The 19,031-nt window shown below is 56.1% G+C and overlaps 1 protein-coding gene across 3 annotated transcripts in view; it reads right to left on the bottom strand.

Moving 5' to 3' along the window:
- ABCC8 (ATP binding cassette subfamily C member 8) overlaps window positions 1-19,031 on the bottom strand; it is a 72,050-nt gene that overhangs the window by 47,915 nt on the left and 5,104 nt on the right. For 2 of the 3 annotated variants that reach the window (XM_062198092.1, XM_062198094.1), the window contains exons 3-7: window positions 17,389-17,510; window positions 11,261-11,427; window positions 9,494-9,733; window positions 8,482-8,670; window positions 1,270-1,434 (exon numbers count right to left, since the gene is read on the bottom strand). In XM_062198092.1, the coding sequence (XP_062054076.1) occupies window positions 1,270-1,434; window positions 8,482-8,670; window positions 9,494-9,733; window positions 11,261-11,427; window positions 17,389-17,510 (883 nt within the window). Of the gene's footprint in view, window positions 1-1,269; window positions 1,435-8,481; window positions 8,671-9,490; window positions 9,734-11,260; window positions 11,428-17,388; window positions 17,511-19,031 lie in introns of all 3 variants that reach the window. The other variant, XM_062198093.1, reaches the window with a different exon arrangement.

Genomic DNA, 19,031 nt, shown 5'->3' with positions numbered 1-19,031 from the left:
ACTGCACCTTCCAGCCTCTGGGCCTGGCCTTCTGGTCAGTTTCTCACCACTGGGGTGAGACAGGGTATGTGCAACTTCCGCATCAGGATTTTAAAAGGGAACAGCATTCAACCCTACACCTGCCCCAAAACAAAGGAAGCATCATTCGCTCCTCTTGTCCCTTCTTGCTAGTTTCAATGCAAACGTGATAGCAACAGTTCCAGAGCCACCCTGCACCATGAGACAAAAGTCACGTAAGAAGGCTGACAGAGGCACCGGTGCTGTGGTACAGTGGGTTGAACTGCTACCTCCAGGTTCAGGCCCTGACTGCTCCACTTGTGATCCAACTCCCTGCTGATGTGCTTGGGAAAGCATCAGAAGATGGCCCAGGTCTTCAGACCCCTGCATCCATGTGGGAGACCCATGCTGTGGCTACAGCATGGCCCAGGCAGCCACTTGCGGATAGAACCTCTCTCTCCATCCTTCTCTCTCTCTCTGGACCTCAGCCTTTCAAATAAATGAATAAATCTTAAAAATGAATAAATAATCCTGGAAGAGCAACATCAGGGAAAGAGCCTAGGTCTCTGATGACTGTGCAGCTGCTGGACCAGCCTTGACTCAATGTGAAAAATTAAGAAATTTGTATCCTATTGAAAGTATTGTCACGTAGGGTCTCTCATAGCTGACCCAAAATTCTAATGCAAACACTGAGATTTGCACAACTTCCATCACCACCTGCTCCCAAGGAACCCTGAACATGCTTGGATTTTGCTCACCCTTCCAACCGACTCTAAGAACGAAGCCACAGATGGCAAGACCAAGAGCCTGGCCCTCCAAGGATCTGTCAGGCCAGACACAGACCTCAGGGACCCAATGGTTAGGCAGTAGAGGCCATGTAGACCTGGAATGTCTTTCACAATTCTAGTTTTGCACCTAAGGAAGACTGGCTGGTAGCAGAACTCTGGAACAGTATCTAGAGAAGGATTCTGAGGTTGCATCTGCACTCACAGGGAAGGGTGCTGTGATGGATTGGTGATGTCTGCCAGGTTCAAGGGCTGGGCAAGGAGACATCTCAGATCTGGTCCACAGCAGAACCAGGGCTCGAGCTCCTGCGTTTCCCAAGCCCAGCCCAGGACGCTTTTAGCCCACACTGCTTTGCCTATGGTTATTGTTCCAAGGCACCGTCAAAAGACAGTGAAAAAGAATCTCACGGCAGAATTACTCTTGAAGGTCCAAGAAGATGAATAACGTGGCTCTCGTTGTGAAGTGAGAGAACTGACACCCGAGTACCTGGATGGCGCCTCGCAAGTTGATCCCGGTCTCGATGGCGACGTAGTAGGATGCCTGCAGGAACGTCCTCTGTAGCAGGAGGGCGAGGAAGAGGAGCACGGCTAAGACGTAGGCATTCGCAAGGAACTCTTGCGAGGAGACGAAGTAAACCCCGAGAAACTGTGTCTGTTGGAAAGACGAGTTCAGAGGCAGCTGTCATTGGCAGCCACACGGCACCACAGTACCCCTGGTCGTACACACGGCTGTGCCAGCACACACCCACCATCAGTTCACACGGCTGTGCCACAAGGACCCGGAGACCTACAGGACGCTCCCCGCCTATAAGCCTGCGCAACTGTCCACATGTGAAAACTCAGACTGCCAAACCCCACTCAACATTCTTCTACCTACGGGGGTTGCCTATATCCCCCTTCCTCTTCCTGCTTAGGGGACCAGAAGGGGATCCACTTCTAGCCCAAGGCCCATGGAGGTGACTCTCTGCACCGTGGCCACCAAGCCCAAGAGAGTGCCTTCTGAGTGGGGCAGGAATAAATGGGGTCAACCACAGAGCAGCCCGACCTGGAGGTGCCAGAGCTATGCCCCCGCTGCACTGCTCTGCTATGGACGAACAGGCAGCCGAGGCCTCGGCCCATGCTCACCAGTAGCCTGTGCCACGGGGGCTTCTGGGCAGAAGAAGCCGATGGATGCCATGGCCAAGGCGTGCTCCCCACTCACAGTAGACTGAGACGAGTCAGACCCAAGCCCCCACAGCCTCGGGTGCCCCAGGGGCTCTTTGGCATTTCAGGCTCCCTGGCTGCACTTCCAGCGAGATCTCCGATGATAACTAGTGCTGGAAAGCAAACTCCTGGGCTCTGTTGCTAAAGTTACCAGGGCGCAGCGTGCCTCTGTTTCCAAATGCAGCCTCAGTAGCTCCCAGGAAGCCATGATCCTGCTGAGCCCGTGGGCCTGCTGCAGTTTCCCAAACACACAGGCTCCCCTTCCTGAGCAGGGAGCGGCTGCAGGGGAGCCGGGGGCGTGTCCACCGCCAGGACCCTGCTGGCCCAGGGCCGCAGGGAGGCCTTTTCCTTGAGTTAGAAATTCCTGGATCTTGGCTGTGGGGATTCCTGGGGGAGAACAAGACTTCACCTCTTGGTTTAACAGAGGCCCTCCTGCCCGCCCTCAATGCCTCCTGGTCCTGTGTACCGCAAGGTCTCTCCCGGGTTCTTTGGGATGGGGGTCTCTCCCTGTTGGGGACGGCACAGGGAGGTGACCCAGGGGTACATGCAAGAGGGTCCCCCAAGGCCTGAAGAAGCCCCTGTGCTCGGTCCCATCACCAGTGTACCAGAGGGAGGGACAGCGAGGAGGTGGCAGGCAGAAGGTGGGCGTGGCCGAAAGTAGCGGAATGGGCCTTAAGCTGAGGCTTCAGGGGAGGGGACACCCGCCCCCACAGGGCGGGGTGGAAGGGGAGGAGACAGTGTTGGGCATGCGCAGAACTCCATTCTCGAAATCCCCAGATGCTGTGCCTAGCCCCGCTTCACACAGGAAGAAACGAGGTTCCGACTTGGGTAAGTGGCTGGCCCGAGGCCACATGTGACTGGCCCAGGATTGGGCTGGTCCGGGCAGGAAATGCGGGCCTGTGGGCTTCGGAAAACCCGGCCCTGTCTAACCTGCCCTGGGGTTCTTCTCCCTCCCACCGCCCTCCTCTGCTGAGACCCGGCCCCAGAGGACGGAGTGCGTTATTGTACAGCGGTAAAGCACATCATGGACATTCATCCCAAAGAGAACTCTTTACAGAAGGGAACGGCTGTGCGCACCAAGATGCTTATTTCTGGGGTAGAGCCAAGGAGACTGCAAAGCCCATGCGTGCGCCCAGCCTGGGGGAGGGCTCGGCGGGCTGCCTAACACGTAGGAACACCCTGCACCCAAGAACACGGATGTCACGAAAGCTCTCCAGCACGTGAACGCTGCACGCGTGCTGCATTAACAGTGATCACAAAACACCGAGGCTGGGAGCCGAGCGCTGGAAATGGCAACTGATCCCGTGTGCTGGGCAGACAGACTGTGGGCTGTAGTTGTTAAATATTTGCACATTTTAAACAAAGCAACAGATTTTCGCAGCTCCAGAGACAAAACCCCGACCTCTGCACCCTGCTTTCCACCATGCATAGGCCCTGGGGTCAGAAAACTGCACGCCTGTGGATCAAGGCTTTTGTGATAGGTTGAAATGAAAATCTCCTAGCAAGTAAAAGTCATTAGGTCACCATCAGATCTCTTCAAACAGTTTCAACTTCAAACAGGCTCCAGGTATGGAGCCTGGAACAAACAGCTGACTTCTCAATGAAGAAGGGAGTACCAGGGAGCCGGCACTGTGGTGCAGCAGATTCAGGCGCCACCTGCAATAGCAGCATCCCACAAGGAAGCGGGTTTGAGTCCCGGCTGCTCTACTTGCGATCCAGCTCCCTGCTAACAGGTCTGGAGAAGCAACGGAAATTGGCCCAAGTGCTTGGGCCCCTGCTACGCATGTGGGAGACCTGAACGGAATTCCTGACTCTGGGTTTCAGCCTGGACCAGCCCTGACTGTGGCAGCCACTTGGGGAGTGAGCCAGCAGATGGAAGATCTCTTTGTCTCTATCTTTCTCTGTCAAACAGACACATGAATACATCTAGACTCGCCAAGAGGCCTGCGATGCTGCCCCAGAAAGGCAGGCCCTGGCGAAGTGTGGGGAGATGAGCGCCCGGGGGGAGGGAGGGAAAGAGGGGGTGAGGGTTCTGGGCAGCACCCTGAAGGCGCCCTGGCAGGAGAGAAAAGGCCAAGGGCCCACAGCTCAACATTCGGTGGAAGGTCGATGGTTTGGAAGACCAAATGCCCAGTGCTGGTTTTCCCTGTCTCTCAGGGAAGAAACTGCACTGGTTTCCAGGTTTCTGCCAGCCATGCTCCATACACATTTTACAGAGTGATTCCGCACCGGCAGTCATCATGGCACTGGATTTTCTACGGAAGTTGTCACACACGTCCCCATTTTGCAGCTAGGGCTGTAAATGTGACTGCCGAAGAGCCTTGGGAGCGTGAGCTGCAGAGGTGGGACGGGGACCCAGCAGTCCTGCCTCTCCAGTCCTGGTCCCTGTTGTCCCTGTCTGACCCAGGCGTGCCTGGCAAGGGCCCTTCCCTTGCTCTCAGGAGCTTAGTGTCCTGGGGGCCCTTGCCTCTGGTGCTGGCAGGGGCCAGAAGGGGAGCGGTCCACACATGCCAGCCCTGGGAGGTCCTGGGGAAAAGCAAGAACTGGCTTTGGCCATCTGGGGACCAGCACACCACCCACCCACCCATAGCCATCTGATGCGTTCAAGAGCTGGACTTGGAGGTCAGCCACATCCGTGTTCAAATCATGACTCATTAGAGATTAGCCTTGTGTCATTGGGCAAGTTCTTTGGTTTCTTCATCTGTGAAATGAAGCTGTTGAGGGCTTCTACAGCAAAAGGTTATGAGGATTCAACATCACAAGGCATATAAAAAAGAATTTGTGAATATAGCCCTCAATGCATGGTAACTTCTGCATTATTCATTGTATGATCATTTCTTCTACGTCTCCTGTGTGTCAGGCTGGGTGTTGGGTGCTGCAGACACAGAGGTCAGACAACTGCGGTTGCTTTCTCAGGGGACTCGGGGTCACGCTGTGGAAAGAGACACAGAGCGCTTTGATGGCAGAAGCACTGGATGTTCAAGGAGCACTAAAGAGAGGCATCTAAGTCAACCAGGGAAGGCTTCCTGCAGGAGGCAACATTTGAGCAGAGTCTTGGTGGCTAAGAAGAGGTTAGTGACGTGAAGGCAAGCACTCTAGGACAGCTGCACGGGCAGTGTGATGAAGAGGCCAGCCCACAAAGTCACAGAAACACAAACACAAGTAAGCTCATTAAGTCACCCATAGTGAGAGCCACAAACATGGCCACACACACACACACACACACACACAATGAGAGAGACAGGGACAAACAGACCCAGAAGTAGTCCCCATGAGAAGTCATTTGCAAACAAGCACACACACACTCACAAAGCCACCTGTGCCTTTCCACTGAGCATCAGAGGCCTTTAAAGCTTTGGTTCTGAAATCAAACCCTTTTCTTTCTCTGGCCCAGCCGATAGCCCAGAGCGGTGCCGGCAGGTCTCAGACCCCAGCCATTCTGTACGAATCCAATTCTCTCAGCCTCCAGCCAGAGCAGTGGCCATCCGTTGCAGGCGACAGATTGGGATGGGGGTTGGGCGGGAGAGAGGGCTGGAAAGAGCTGGCTGGTGGGTGGAGCCCCGCCTGGCGCCCAGCTTCCCTGGGGAATGGCAGAGCGGGCAGGAGCATCACAGACCTGGCAGGGCACGGACTCTCTCAGTAACTGAAGACATCAGCTGTCGACCATGGGGGATGCAGAGGGTGACGCCTTTGCTGCCAGCCGAGAGTGTCCCGGCAGGGAGGAGAGGACAGGAGAGCCAGGGCCATTGAGGCAGCGCAGGCGCCCAGGCTGCATCAGGACACATCCAGGCCGGACGGAAGGAAGTTCCTCATGACTTGTAATGGGGACCAGAATAGCGCCCACTCTCGGGGTGAGAGCCACTAGGAGGCAGGGGGATGAATGAAATGACCTCGGTCAGTGACCGCTTTTTCCCTATTATCTGGGCTCAGAAGCCCAGGGGAGAATGAAGCCCCATCCCAGGCAACCACGGGATGGATAGTGCTTTGTTGTGGGCACTGGAGGCTGTATTTATTTTCCACTCTCGTTTCTAAGTCGGAAATTTGCCGATTGCATTTGGCGGCAGGAACAAAGAGTAAATCTGATAAGGGCCGCTGCCACTGAGGCAGGGCCATCTGTCTCTGGGATTTATGTGCTGATAAGTAACTGGGAGGAGAGCATTCCAACGAGAGAGCAATAAACCCAGGGTCTGCGTACAGAGAGGGAGGAACAGGACGGCCAGGTGACCTTCAGACAGCTCAGATCCTAAGGGCTGTCTCGCCAGATCCTTGGCACAGGCTGCCAAGCTCTAGAAGAAGGTGGCGTGGAGAGGCCATGAAGGGCCCTGGCTGGGGTCACCTCCCCCTGGGACTACCACTGTGCTCCGGGCTGCTGCGGAGTGCCAATGCAGAGAATTCTGGGGTCGCCGGTGGTCAGCTTAGCGCTAGAGGTGACACTCCTGGGGACAAGAGAAGCAGTCACTCACCCCCTCCTTTCTGGACTAAGTCCAGAGGCTCAAAAAGCCAGACAAAGCCCCAAAGGCCATCAAAAATCTAAATAAGCAAAAAGAGTCCTCTTTTCTTGATTGAAAAGGAAATCTGTCCATCTCAGCCTGGCCAGCTCCTACTTTCCCACCAAGGCCCCATTCAAATACTCCCTCCTCTAAGAAGGGGTCCACAGCCTCTGGCTGAGTTTGTCCCTCACTTCCCTGCCACGCCTCCTAACCATCAGATGTAGCACACAGTATAAAAATATTTATTTAGATTTCTCTCACCCCCATTGGATTTCACAGTTCTTGCAGCTAGAAGCAAGGGCTTGATAGTAATAGTCAATTTAGCACCTTGGTTGTAAGAGCCCAGACCATGGAGTGGGAGAGATTTGGATTCAACCCTGACCCAGTTACTAACTGGGAGACCCTAGGGAAAGTTAGCTAATCTCTCTGCATCTCAAGTTTCTCATCTAGGGGCCAGTGCAGTAGATCCCATATGGGTGTCGGTTCGCGTCCTGGTGGCTCCACTTCCAATCCAGCTCCCCTGCTGATGGCCTGGGAAGGCAGTGGAGGATGGCCCAGGTACTTGAGCCACTGCACCCACATGGGAGACCCAGAGGAAGCTCCTAGCTCCTGGCTTCGGATCAGCCCGGCTCCAGCTATTGCAGCCATTTGGAGAGTGAACCAGCGGATGGAAGACCTCTCTCTCTCTCAACCTCTCTCTCTGTGTCTGTATCTCTGCCTCTCAAGTAAATAAATAAATAAATCTTTTTTAAAAAGTTTCTCATCTATAAAATGGGGATAAGAATATGTATCTCATGAATTGTCTAGTATGGGAAATGATATCTCAACCAAAAACTACTGTGGGGCTGTTTTAGGGATTCAGCGACACATGGGTAACTTGTGCACATAGCCAGGTCTGTGTTAAGCTGTCCATAAGTGGCTGCTACTGTAACCATGCCCCACATGTTCCCACAAACCAACCCAGGTCTGGCACACAGTAAGTAGGGTTCAATAAACACTCGCTCAACGATTCAGACAGACACACGTGTCCTGTGTCACGTATCTCATGTAACCCAGGATGCTCAGCTGACTCATAACATCTCCAGGAAAATTAACACAAACCTCCTGAGGATTAGCTGCCGTCGGCGACTTTGGAGCTCCCGAGATGAGTTAACATTACGCGGGCGGTGTTCTAAATTATTAAGAGCCCCAATTACAAAGTCTCTGCATTGTTTTCGGAGTGGCTGTGATGAGGATGCTATACTGACAGCCTCACCGGGTGAATAAAACTCTGAGTCTCATTAGGGGTGAGCCACTTTCCATTGTGTGGCCACATAAACCCAAGAGGCACAAAGGAATGGACCAAAGGAGGACCCCTGAGCCCGAAGTGGCTGTGATTGCCACGAGCGGGGAAATGACCTCCAGAAACGGTGTTCTGTGTCTCTGGTCCAGCAAGGTTCCGTTCATAGCGCCTTGACAGCTGCAAAGACCGCCGGACATCACCTGGTCTCACAGGTGTCATTTTAAGCCATGGGCCCTATTTTGAAGCAGAAATCCTAATGAGAAGGTCCTACATATTCATCAGCCTGGGGTAGCTTTGAAGGAGCCTCAGAGTGAGAGAAGACACCCTGACTGTGGAGGCCCCCTCCCCTCAGCAGCCCCAAGACACCCCTGCCGAACCGTGAGATCTGAAGAGCTGAAGGCGACAGAGCCCTGGAAGGTTATTTTGAGTTTATCCAGATAACATCAACTAACAGCTAACAATTGCAGCCACCATGGAAACTCTAGATGCTGGGTCAACAAATGCACTTCCTGCAACTTTCCCAACGACTTCACAGCCCAGGGAGGTAGCACAGCAGTGACGGGGGAGAGGGGCATAGGGCCGCATCGAACTCCTGGGCCATGGCACTTCTATGCAGGCTCTGTCCACATGTAAGGTGCCCCCCACCCCTGTGTGGCTGTGGCTCACACACTTTGGCCTCAATCACTCTCATGCACAGCTGAGAACCTTCTAGAAGGTGTCCTACCTTGGGCTGGAAGACATGGTTCTCCTTCCCCAGGTGGTCCACGATCCCAAAGATGCACAATGGCCCGGCGAAGCCCAGCAGGTCAGCGAGAATGCGGAAGGTGCTGCTGAGGACCAGGCGTCTCCCAAAGGCGTGGCAGAGAGCCCGCCAGATAGCCCGGGCACCCTGCAGGCTCTGTGTGTCCTTCCGCTGCCCAGAGAGACCGATGGCTGGGTCAGAGGGGTTGAGAGTTCATTCATACCAGCACCTTGCCTCCCGGGATGCCCCTGGCTCCCTCTGTCTGGGGAAACCCAGTGGCCATGTCCTCTGCAAATAGGTGAACACTAGGAAGAAATCATGAAACCACCAGGTGCACGGCTGGGTGGATGCTATCAACCCCAACATGGGCTAGATGGGGAAACTGAGGCCAGATGACTGATCAGGGTGGCTCAGCTGGCCTGGGGCGATGTGATGAGCACAGCACCTATGCGGGGTGCATGTGCCACACTCACGACCTTGTCACCAGGTCTGCCTTGGTGTCTCCTGGGGTTCCAGGGCGCAGCATTGGACTGGGCTCTGCCACTGGCAGCCGTGCGCCAGCTCTGGGCAGGTTCAGCTTTTCCTGGGGCCTCTGTTTATTCCCGGTGTTCAGTGCCATGGAGCGATTCACGCCTGGCCGCACTCACAGAGTTATTGTTAGGATCAGGCCACTAACCCCTCTGCCCTTCACATCAAGTCACCGAGCTCCAGAATAAAGAGCACAGGGTATGGGGGAGGCCAGTGGGGCTTGTCCCTTCTCAAGGCCTCAGTCTCCCCATCTGGACAGTGGACCAGATGGCCACTCCAGCATGACTGCTCTGTGAACTCTCACGGGCTCACCAGTGTGCCTTAGGGCACGCCTCTTCCCTTTGTGGGGCCTCAGTTACCCGACCCGTCCCACCAGGGGCTCTCCCCGACGCTTTCTGAGGCTCCCGTGCGTGATTCTGCACTGGAAGGAAGGCAATGGGTGCCACGCCTTGCCCGCACTGACCGCCTGGGCGTCAAAGGCCTCGCAGAGCCGCCGGTAGTTGGTGAGGGCCCGCATGGCAATGGGCAGCTTCCCGATGGCCCGCAGGTCGATGGGCTTCTTGTGGGCAGTCTTGATGAAGGCGTTCATCCACCAGTAGGTGCCCTTGGACAGCAGGTTCACAAAGGGCTGCAGGAAGCGCACGCCCAGGTCCTGCAGGTCCTCAGGGGGCTTCACCTCCCGCGGCGTCTTGAAGAAGATGTATCTCTGGGAGGGCAGGGGGCAGAGAAACACAGGCCGCACATGGGTCCCTGCAACTCCTCACCACTGGACACTCTGCCCCCCCAGCAGGACCTGGGGTTATGACGGCCCATCCGTGCCCCCAGCAGATGGGCCATGTCTTGCCTACAAGTACTCCCAGGAAAAGGATCCCCAGCACCTCCCGGCCACCAGTGCCAGGGCCTCCTTTGTGACCATTCGCTGAGGTCTCCTCTGAATCCCTTGAACAGCAGGGATGTCCCCCAGATCCAAGGACAGCCACACGCCTCCATCATGAGTTGACATCACACAGACCGGGGTTGAAATCCTGCCTCCTGCCCTTACGAGCAAGATGTCTCAGGACAAAGCCTCATCTAAAATGCCACCTCCTCAGGAAAGGGGCAGCTGGCACAGGGCTGCTGTGACGGTCAGCCGAGGGAGGCAGCGCAAGGGGCTGGCACCTTATGGGAGCCAGAGGAATGCAAATGAGAGCAGCGGTCAGATGTCGCTTCGCTTCCCGGCCTTTTGGCTAAGATCCAGTGTAGCTGGCCCATGCTGGGAAGGACTATCACGTATGATAGCCTTGCACTGCCGGCCGCAAGGCAGGGAAAGGCTCTGAGGTGGAATGCAGTCCCCCAGGAAGGCGAGCTGCAACACTGATGAGCACATCAAACACCCAGACGCTTTGACATGACAGCGCCACTTCCTGGCCTCACTCTCTCTCCTAGCAACAAAAGCAGCCACACATAAGGCTGCAGGCACGTTCAAGACACCATTATCTGTGAAGGCAAGAACTTGGCCACAAAGGAATGGCCATCCATAAGCTGAGGGCTGCATCACTTAGGGTTCATCTGCGCAATGGAATACTGCCCAGCCGCTAAGAAGACTGAGCTGGCCACGCCACGTGGCTTGGAGGGAGCGGTAAGGGATACTGGCTGGGTGAGCAAGGCAAGATGCAAAACAGGTGTATGACACGATCCCCCTTAGATGGAACACATGCTGAGACAGGGACCCTGTACCGTCACATGTGTTGAGAAAAGGTACCCACAGAACTATGCGTTTAGATAGGGGTGTCTGTGGGACATTCACAAAAGCCAAGTAGGGGGAGATAAATGAGGTTGTCCATCTAGGTTACCTGGAGTGGGGGCAGCGAGGGCAGGGAGGGGGAAGACTCAGACTGAGGTGGAAAAGACAGGGAAGGGGGCCAGCCGAAAGGAAAGCGAAACAGCGGGCGACGCATGCAGTCGCGTTCACTCCTTCCCGGAGTGTGGGGCTGTGTGCGTGCATCCAGCTGCAAAGTCCTCACCCCTAGACCGAGACAGGGAGAAGTCAGGCCCTGGAGCATTTGCCGCCTCGCCCTGGGAGTAAACCCACCCTTCCAGCTCGGCTCACACGTCCGTCCTATCCCCTCCTGTCCCTCTGGGAGGTAGAGCAGAGGCAGCTGGGCCGGGTGGAACCTCTCTCCCGAGACTGCTCCCACCAGCCTCAACTTCCCCGCGGGAGCAGGCAGAGCTGGGGGTGGGTGGGGCGGCTTACCCTCACCCTGATGACGTTGACCTCCACGAGCAACAGCATGCCGTAGAGGACGACCAGCAGCCCGGTGAGGCAGAAGCGCAGCTGCGAGAAGCCGATGGCGTGCTCGTGGAACTTGACGAACTTGATGGTCTTGGTGATGAAGGCCAGGGTCCAATAGATGAGCAGGGCTGCCGAGGGAGACAGGGCACAGGGAGTGTGTGCAGGCTCACGTGGGCATGTGGTCCTGTGCGTGTGAGCATGGAGGGGGGAGACGGGGCACAGGGCATGCATGCAGGCTTACGTGGGCATGTGGTCCTGTGCGTGTGAGTGGTGGGGGGGAGATGGGGCACAGGGGCATGTGTGCAGGCTCCGGTGGGCGTGTGCTCCTGTGGGAGTGTGTCAGGGAGGCTGGTGTGAGTGTGTGCACTGTGGCTATCACAAAGCATCCTTTTGGGCTGAGGCACACACACACCAAAACTCCCCACTTGGGGCCGGCACTGTGGCGCAGCAGGTTAAAGCCCCGATCTGAAGAGCCAGCATCCCACAGGGGCACTGGTTCTAGTCCAGGCTGCTCCACTTCCGATCCAGCTCCCTGCTATGACCTGGGAAAGCAGTAGAAGACGGCCCAAGTCCTTGGGCCCCTGCATCCGCATGGGAGCTCCTGGTTCCTTACTTCAGATCAGCTCAGCTCTGGCCGTTGTGGCCATTTGGGGAGTGAACCAGCAGAAGGAGGACTTCTCTCTCTCTACCTCTCTATGTAATTCTGTCTTTCAAATAAAGAAAAATAAACGTAATAAAACACACACACACAAAAACTCCCCACCTGCGTTGCAGGTGACCTGACGGCGATTTCTCCTTCATAGAAAAGACCAGAGTGAACAGACTGTGGCCCTAGGCCAAATGCTGCTCAGCATCTATTTTGCAAATAAAGTTCTATGGGAATACGGTCCTGGGCCGTGTTCAGGACAGGCAGGTTCCAAGACAAACATGCAGCCAACACGTAAGTCAGATCAATCTTCCTCAACAATAACTATTAAGAAGAAAAATAGAAAATTATCTCTTGGATTCAACTGAGTCCCGGGCGCTGTGCCAGGGAAGCACTTTAAACACGTTTGCTCAGGGATTCATACGGCAGCCTCCTGACGGAGGGGCTGCCTGCCGCCGGCGCCCATCCATCCCAGGCTGAGGCTCAGGAAGGTGAGATCAAGAAGCTGGAGCGGCAGCGCTGGGTGAGCCCCACGCCGGGGCCCCCGCAGTGAGCTTTGTGCTCAAGTGACCTCCTTAGAGGCCCTGCTGCCAGCCTCACTTCACACAGGAGGAGATGGAGACCCGGAGACAGGGGCGACCTGTCCAAGCTCTCGGCCGGTCAGCTCCCGACACAGCGAGTGTGCAGGTCCCTGTCCCCGCAGCCCAGAGCCCATCCCGGCAACACAGTGCTCCTCAGGGGAGCCACTGCCCTGTGAGGCAGTGTAAGGATGGCGGTTAGCTGTTCGATGTAGCTGCGGCCAGATACACCTGGGCTCAGATCCTGTCACGCAGTGGCTGTGTGACCTTGGAGGAGGCATCTCACCCAGCTGGACCTCAGCTTCCTCTTCCATTAAATGGGGATCATGAAAGCAAGGCTGGAAGGTTGCAGTGAGCACGTATGGAAAGCATAGTCGGGGGGGCCAGGAACACGGTGGGTGCTCTTTGGACATCACCTGCTACTATTTTTATCTCCAGATGTCAGATGGAGCAGTAAACATTAGAAGCAGATTCTATCCTGAAGTCCAACCTTCTCCTAACTCGCCCCCCACCCCGTTTTAAACCACTGTCAGTTTGCCACAACAAACCGGTGATAATGAGCTAAGCCGCTCTATAGGGGGTGCTGCAGCACTGCCTGCCCCGTCCCTCCTCATGCTGAGAGCCGTGGGCAGCTAGGGTCGGCCTCAGACCCCCTGAGCACCTCCATCCTGCCCCATACCCCGAGGTGGGCCAGGACAGGACGCCAGGTTATCTCCTGGAGACAAAAGCTGGAGCCCACCAGCCTGGCTCGGGGCTGGGAAGCAGGTCGGAGGTTGGGCCCCACCATGTGGCCAGGGAGGAACACCAGGGAGCCTGGGGGGCTGGTGCCGTCCACTCCAGGCACAGGCACAGGGCCTGCTTTCTAGCCCCAGCCTCGGGACTAGGGTGACATCCCCCAGCTGGGTCTCCGTGCAAGCACTCTCCCGGGGAGATCGGAGCCCAGGCACCAGAGCCTCTGTAACCCTTGGTGAGGCCGCCTGCCGGGGCCGAGACCTGCCATCATGCCTCATGCAGGCCTTGCCCGTGCCGCTTGATAGCTATACCTTGAGCGGATCTTCACAACAAGCCCATGATGACCTGGGTGGGAGTTGCTATTCCTGCCCGGATCAGGAAATGGAGGCTCATGGGGCCGCTGTCTTGTGCAGGGTCACACAGGGAGTTGGCCGTCAGGGGCTGGTTCCACAGGCTCCCCAGACATGGCAGCACCCCACAAGAGCAGAGTGCTTGATTGAGAGAGGGGGGAGATGGGAAACAGAGCGAGGACCAGAACAGGGGCTGCAGGGAGGGCCGAGCTCAGAACCCCCAGGATGCTGCTTCTCCCCTGCGCAGCACCCCCTCCATCTGGTGCTCTGTATCTTGAGCCCACCCACTCCCTCCAGCTCAGCCGCACAGCAGAACCTTGCACCACCAGAGATCCTTCTCCGTGGCTCCCCCCGCCCCATGTCCTCCACACAGCCACAAACTCACTCGCTGCACCCACATTCCCAGCAGCACCGTGCACAACAGCCCAGAGGCGGCAGCAGCCCGGATGTCCACTGATGGATGCACGGGGGAAGAAAGCGTGGCCCAGCCACATGACAGCAGCCACCCAGCCGACGAAAGGAAAGGCATGTCAGCACACGCTACGACGTGGGTGAGCTCTGAGGGTGTTTTGTGATACGGGAGAAGCCAGCCGCCAAAGCACAGACAGTGCCTGATGCTGCTCCTATAAACACCTGGAGTCGCGGAATTTACAGAGACGGGGAGTAGAGGGGTGGCTGCTGGGGGCTGGGGAGAGGCAGGAATGGGGATTAAGGAGTGGAGACTCAGTTTGGGAAGATGAGAAAGTTCTGGAGACGGGGTGGAGGTGGTGGCAAAATAACATGTCTGTGTTTAATGTCAGTGAACAGCATGCTTAAGGATGCTCAGAATGGTAGATTGTGTGTGATGTATATGCTACCACACACACACACACACACACACATCCCAAGAAGCCCCCAAGCCAAACAACTCTCCCTGGGCTCCCATTGCTTGTGGGCTGAAGACCAATGAATGTGGTGTGGCCTTTGAGGTCCTGCCTGGTATCAGCCTCCCTGCAGCTCCTGCCTTCAAGCTTCTGCCAGCTTCCTCTCTGCTCTCAACACCTCAGTCTTCTTCCAGATTTCCTAATGTGCTTTGTTGTTCCTGCCCCAGGGCCTTTGCACCTGCTGCTCCCACTGCCTGAAGCACTCCTCTACTCCTTTCCTCCAGTCAGTCCCCATCTAACTTTCAGTTCTCAGCCCAACCATGACTTCCCAATGGAACATTTCCTGGATATCTCCTAGGTTTGTTTTTTTTTTTTTTTTTTTTTTACAGGCAGAGTGGACAGTGAGAGACACAGAGAAAGGTCTTCCTTTGCTGTTGGTTCACCCTCCAATGGCCGCCATGGCTGGCGTGCTGTGGCCGAAGGCAGGAGCCAGGTGTTTCTCCTGGTCTCCCATGGGGTGCAGGGCCCAAGCACTTGGGCCATCCTCCACTGCACTCCCGGGCCACAGCAGAGAGCTGGCCTGGAAGAGGGGCAACCGGGACAGAATCCAGCGCCCCAACTGGGACTAGAACCCAGTGTGCCGGCGCCGCTAGGTGGAGGATTAGCCTGTTGAGCCACAGCGCCAGCCACTTGTTCTTTTCCGGGGCCATATATGCTACACTGTAGCTCGCCTTTCTATGGGACACCAGATCTGTGCCATCAGCTCCCTCAGAGGGCTGGCTCTGTCCCCAGTGGCCATGCCTATAGCTCACAGGGTGCAATGCCCCACACTTTTCTCTGTCCCAGACTTTCTGGCTGTGCGGACCCTTCTCTTCAGGGAACAAAACTCCAACTAATGCCTCAGTGGGTGACAATTCACGTTCTAAAGAGAGAAACAGGAGGGTGGGAAAATTAAGTCACTAGCTGTTGCCAGGAGCGTCCGGAGGGCACCAGGAGGGCTTCTCCGGGGATGGAGTAATTAGCACCTGTCGTACCCTCGTCCCTACCCCCACTCACATGGAGGCCATCGTGGGGCTCACCAGATGACCCTGATGGGGCGCAGCCTGCACCTTACACCCAAAGTGCTCTCGCAGCAGTGCTGGCTCTGCACGGAGTCTTCCAGGCCCTGGATGTCAGTTAGCTGTTACACAGCCAACTGCCAAGGATACAGCCTGGCTTCCCCGTGCATACGGAGCCCAAACACAGGCAGTCCTGCAGGTTGACACCTTTGCCCCAAGGACATGCCCTGAGGACCCCCAGACACACAGTCTCGGACAGTCAGGAGACTCAGGGCTCTGCCCTGGACCAGCTGAGCTGGGTGGACAAGTACCCGTCCCTGACCCTGAGCCTCAGTTTCTTGACCTGTAGAACAGAGCTAGCACAGGCGTCCACCTTAGAGGGTGGGTGTGTAGGCTCAGATAAGCTGATGCCCATCAAATGTTCCGTACAAAGCCCGGCCTGTGATAAGCACTCACAAATGTCATGAGTGTCCCTTCAACCTCTCTGAGTTCCAGGCCCACGTTGCACGCCAGGGTACAAACAGCACAGTGGTGTGGTTGTGGGGCTTCATTAGGTCATGTGAAGAGCTTAGCACCAAGCCTGGCCACAGCAGGTGGCAGTGTCACTTCTGCCCTGGGACCCCTACCACAGGGGCTCCAGACAGACACTTCTTCCGGAGCCTCTCTAAATGCAGGCAAACCTCTGGCTGTGATCCTGGGCTTTGCTCCTGTCTCCAGATGACCTTGTCCAAGCTCCAGCTTTATGAGGGGACTTCAAAGAGTCTCACAGAGGGGCTGGTGTTGTGGTACAGTGGGTTAAGCCACCTTCTGCTATGCTGGCGTCTCATATGAGCACCAGATCAAGTCCCGGCTGCTCTGCCTTCAGTTCAGCTCCCTGCTAATGGACCTGGGAAAGCAGTGGAAGATGGCCCAAGTACTTGGGTCCCTGACACCCACATGGGAGACCCAGATGGAGTTCCAGGCTCCGTGGCTTTGGCCTGGCCAAGCTCTGGCCATTGTGGCCATCTGGGGGGTGAACCAGGAGTTGGAGAGGATCTCTCTCTCTCCTTCTGTTTCTCCCTTCTACCATTAAAATAAAATAAAATAAAATAAAATAAATCTTTACCAAAAAGTTCATGAATAAATATAATTAGGATCGGTTTATTTGGGTTCAAAGTTTTGGGTGACATGTCTGCCTAATTATTTCATCATCTGATTTTCCAGGGGCTTTATGCCGCCTGCAAGTCCATGCCTGCTCAGATGTTTATCCCCTGCCCTGGCCTCCCCACGAATGCCCAACTCCATCTAAGTGCCCACCTGACACTTGAGTTGGCCATCTTGGCACAACTCCACACAACCCAAACAGCCCACTCCCACCCCCAACGTCTGCTCCTCGCCATGTCAGGTGTTAGCACCACCGTTCACGCAGGTGCTCAGGGCCCTAAGCCTGGAGTGTCCCTTGCTCTTCTCACCCCCTGCCACTCTGCCCTTGCTCACCTGGCCTCGCCCACGTTGTCCTCTTTTCCCAGTTTGCCCCTAAGGCAAGGCCTCTGCACATCTATTGCTGCTGCACGAAGACTCTTTGCCCCCCGTCTCTGTGGCCCCGTTTTGTCAGAGACCTCTCCTCCCCTCCTGTGTAGGCGACAGCATTGCCCTCACTCTCCTCGCCTTCGCTGAGCTTGGTTTTCTTCTGAGCATCGCCACCACTGCCTGTGTGTCTGCTGCACCACCCAACGGTAAGCTCCACAGAGGCAGGGACTTCTCGCTGCGTCTGAATCTCTAGCCCCTAGAACAGTGCCTGCACACAGCGAGTGTTCAGTAACACGCTGTCTCAAGAATGAACGAAGGTGCCCCCTCTCCCCTCCCCTGCACCCCCGGCCTACCGATCAGCAGCTTGGGGAAGTTGGAGGTCTCGATGTTGTGGTAGTAGACCACAGAGGTGACAGCAGCCATGAACGCCATCCCAGCCGGCATGTACAGGTGGAGATGGCGGGATTCGGTCACCCTGAGATGGGGAGTGGCAGGGAGAGACAGAGACAGAATGTGAATGTGTCAAGTACCCCAATAGAGCAGCACATAGTAGGTCCTCCAGAGCAAATCCACAGCGCCACCCCAGCTACTAGCAGCTCTGCCCAGCCCAGCCCCGAAGTGCACCTCTTAACTAAGGGGCCGGGGAGTCCAGACAAGGGTGTCCCACGGACTCTGTGTTCAGGCTTGGAACTCTCTCGCGCGGCTCCGGCTTACAGAACCCTGCACAGGGGAGTCAGCTTTGACAGTAGCAGCTGCAAAGCTGGAGCCTCTTTTTGGAAAGGGAACAGAGCTGGGCCCCTGTGCCTGGGATCCCTCAGGCAGTACAGGAGCCTGCCCAACACACATCACTCGGTGAGAGCCCCATTTAACACGCACAGCATCCGTCAGCATCAGCAGCTCTCCCCAGGTGTTGTCGGAACAACAGTGGCCAGAGTCAATATTTATGGAGCCTCTGTCCTGTGCCAGGTGCTGTTCTAAGCATGTGATGTCCAGAAATTCATTCATGTCTTCATTAGCTCCAGAGATGGGTACTCGTAGTCTCTCCATTTTATGGCAAGGAACATAGTCAAGGTCACTGCTGCCGTCTTCTCCCTCGGGATGAGGGGCAGGGACAATCGATACCAGCCCATGGCCTCCTGTTGTGCTGGGAGCGCTTGGGTGTTGGGGTAGAGCTGTGGGGAGCCAGGTTTCCCCAGGGCTGGCGAGGAGGGTCACCCTGTGGGCCCCCATCGTGCCCTACCATGGCTCCCTTCTGCAGACGTAACTCAGCCTGTTCATAACTGAGGCCGGGTCATTTCTGCAGTACAACGCTGCCTGCCCCTTCTGCTCCAGCCACGTCGGGACCCTGTCTCTTCCCAGCGGGCCTGCTCCAGCCTCCTGCCTTGCGGCCCTTGCGAAGCTGGCAGTAGGGAGGGGCCACCATGCCCAGGGCTGACCGTCCGACTCAGTGGCCCAGGGAAGTGACACTACAGATGGGAAGAAGGTACTGGGAGCACCAAGCCTGGCTGGACAACCCAGCAAAGCTTCACAGAAGAGGGAGCACCAGCCTGGACTCTGAGGGCAAGGGAGTTGGGCTCAACAAGGGAGGAGGGAGTGAGGCGCGTTCTCTTGTCTGGAGTCAAGGCAGGGGGCGCTGCTCACCAAATAGCAGCCTCCTCTTTATTCCTTGATAAAAGAGAGTCTCAGGTGGATGTTTAACCTGGTGGCTATGACACAGGGCAAACTGTGGGTTCTGGTTCCATCCCTGAGTGCCGCTCCTGACTCCAGCTTCCAGCTAATGTGCACCCTGAGAAGCAGTGGTGATGGTTCAAGTAATTGGATTGCTGCTGCTTCATCAGAGGCCTGGATTGAGTTCCCAGCCTGGCTCCAGCCTGGCCCACTCCCTGATGCTACAGGCATTTGGGGGCATGCTGTCAACTTCCTCTCTTCTCCCCCCGAACCCAACAAAAAATTGTAAACAAATGAAATAAATTCCAAATTGTAAACAAATGAAATA

This window comes from Lepus europaeus, chromosome 7, assembly GCF_033115175.1.
Source record: "Lepus europaeus isolate LE1 chromosome 7, mLepTim1.pri, whole genome shotgun sequence".
NCBI classification, from domain to species: Eukaryota; Metazoa; Chordata; class Mammalia; order Lagomorpha; family Leporidae; genus Lepus; species Lepus europaeus.
The sequence above is the reverse complement of the archived record's forward strand: the minus strand, read 5'-3'. Positions and strand labels throughout refer to the sequence as shown.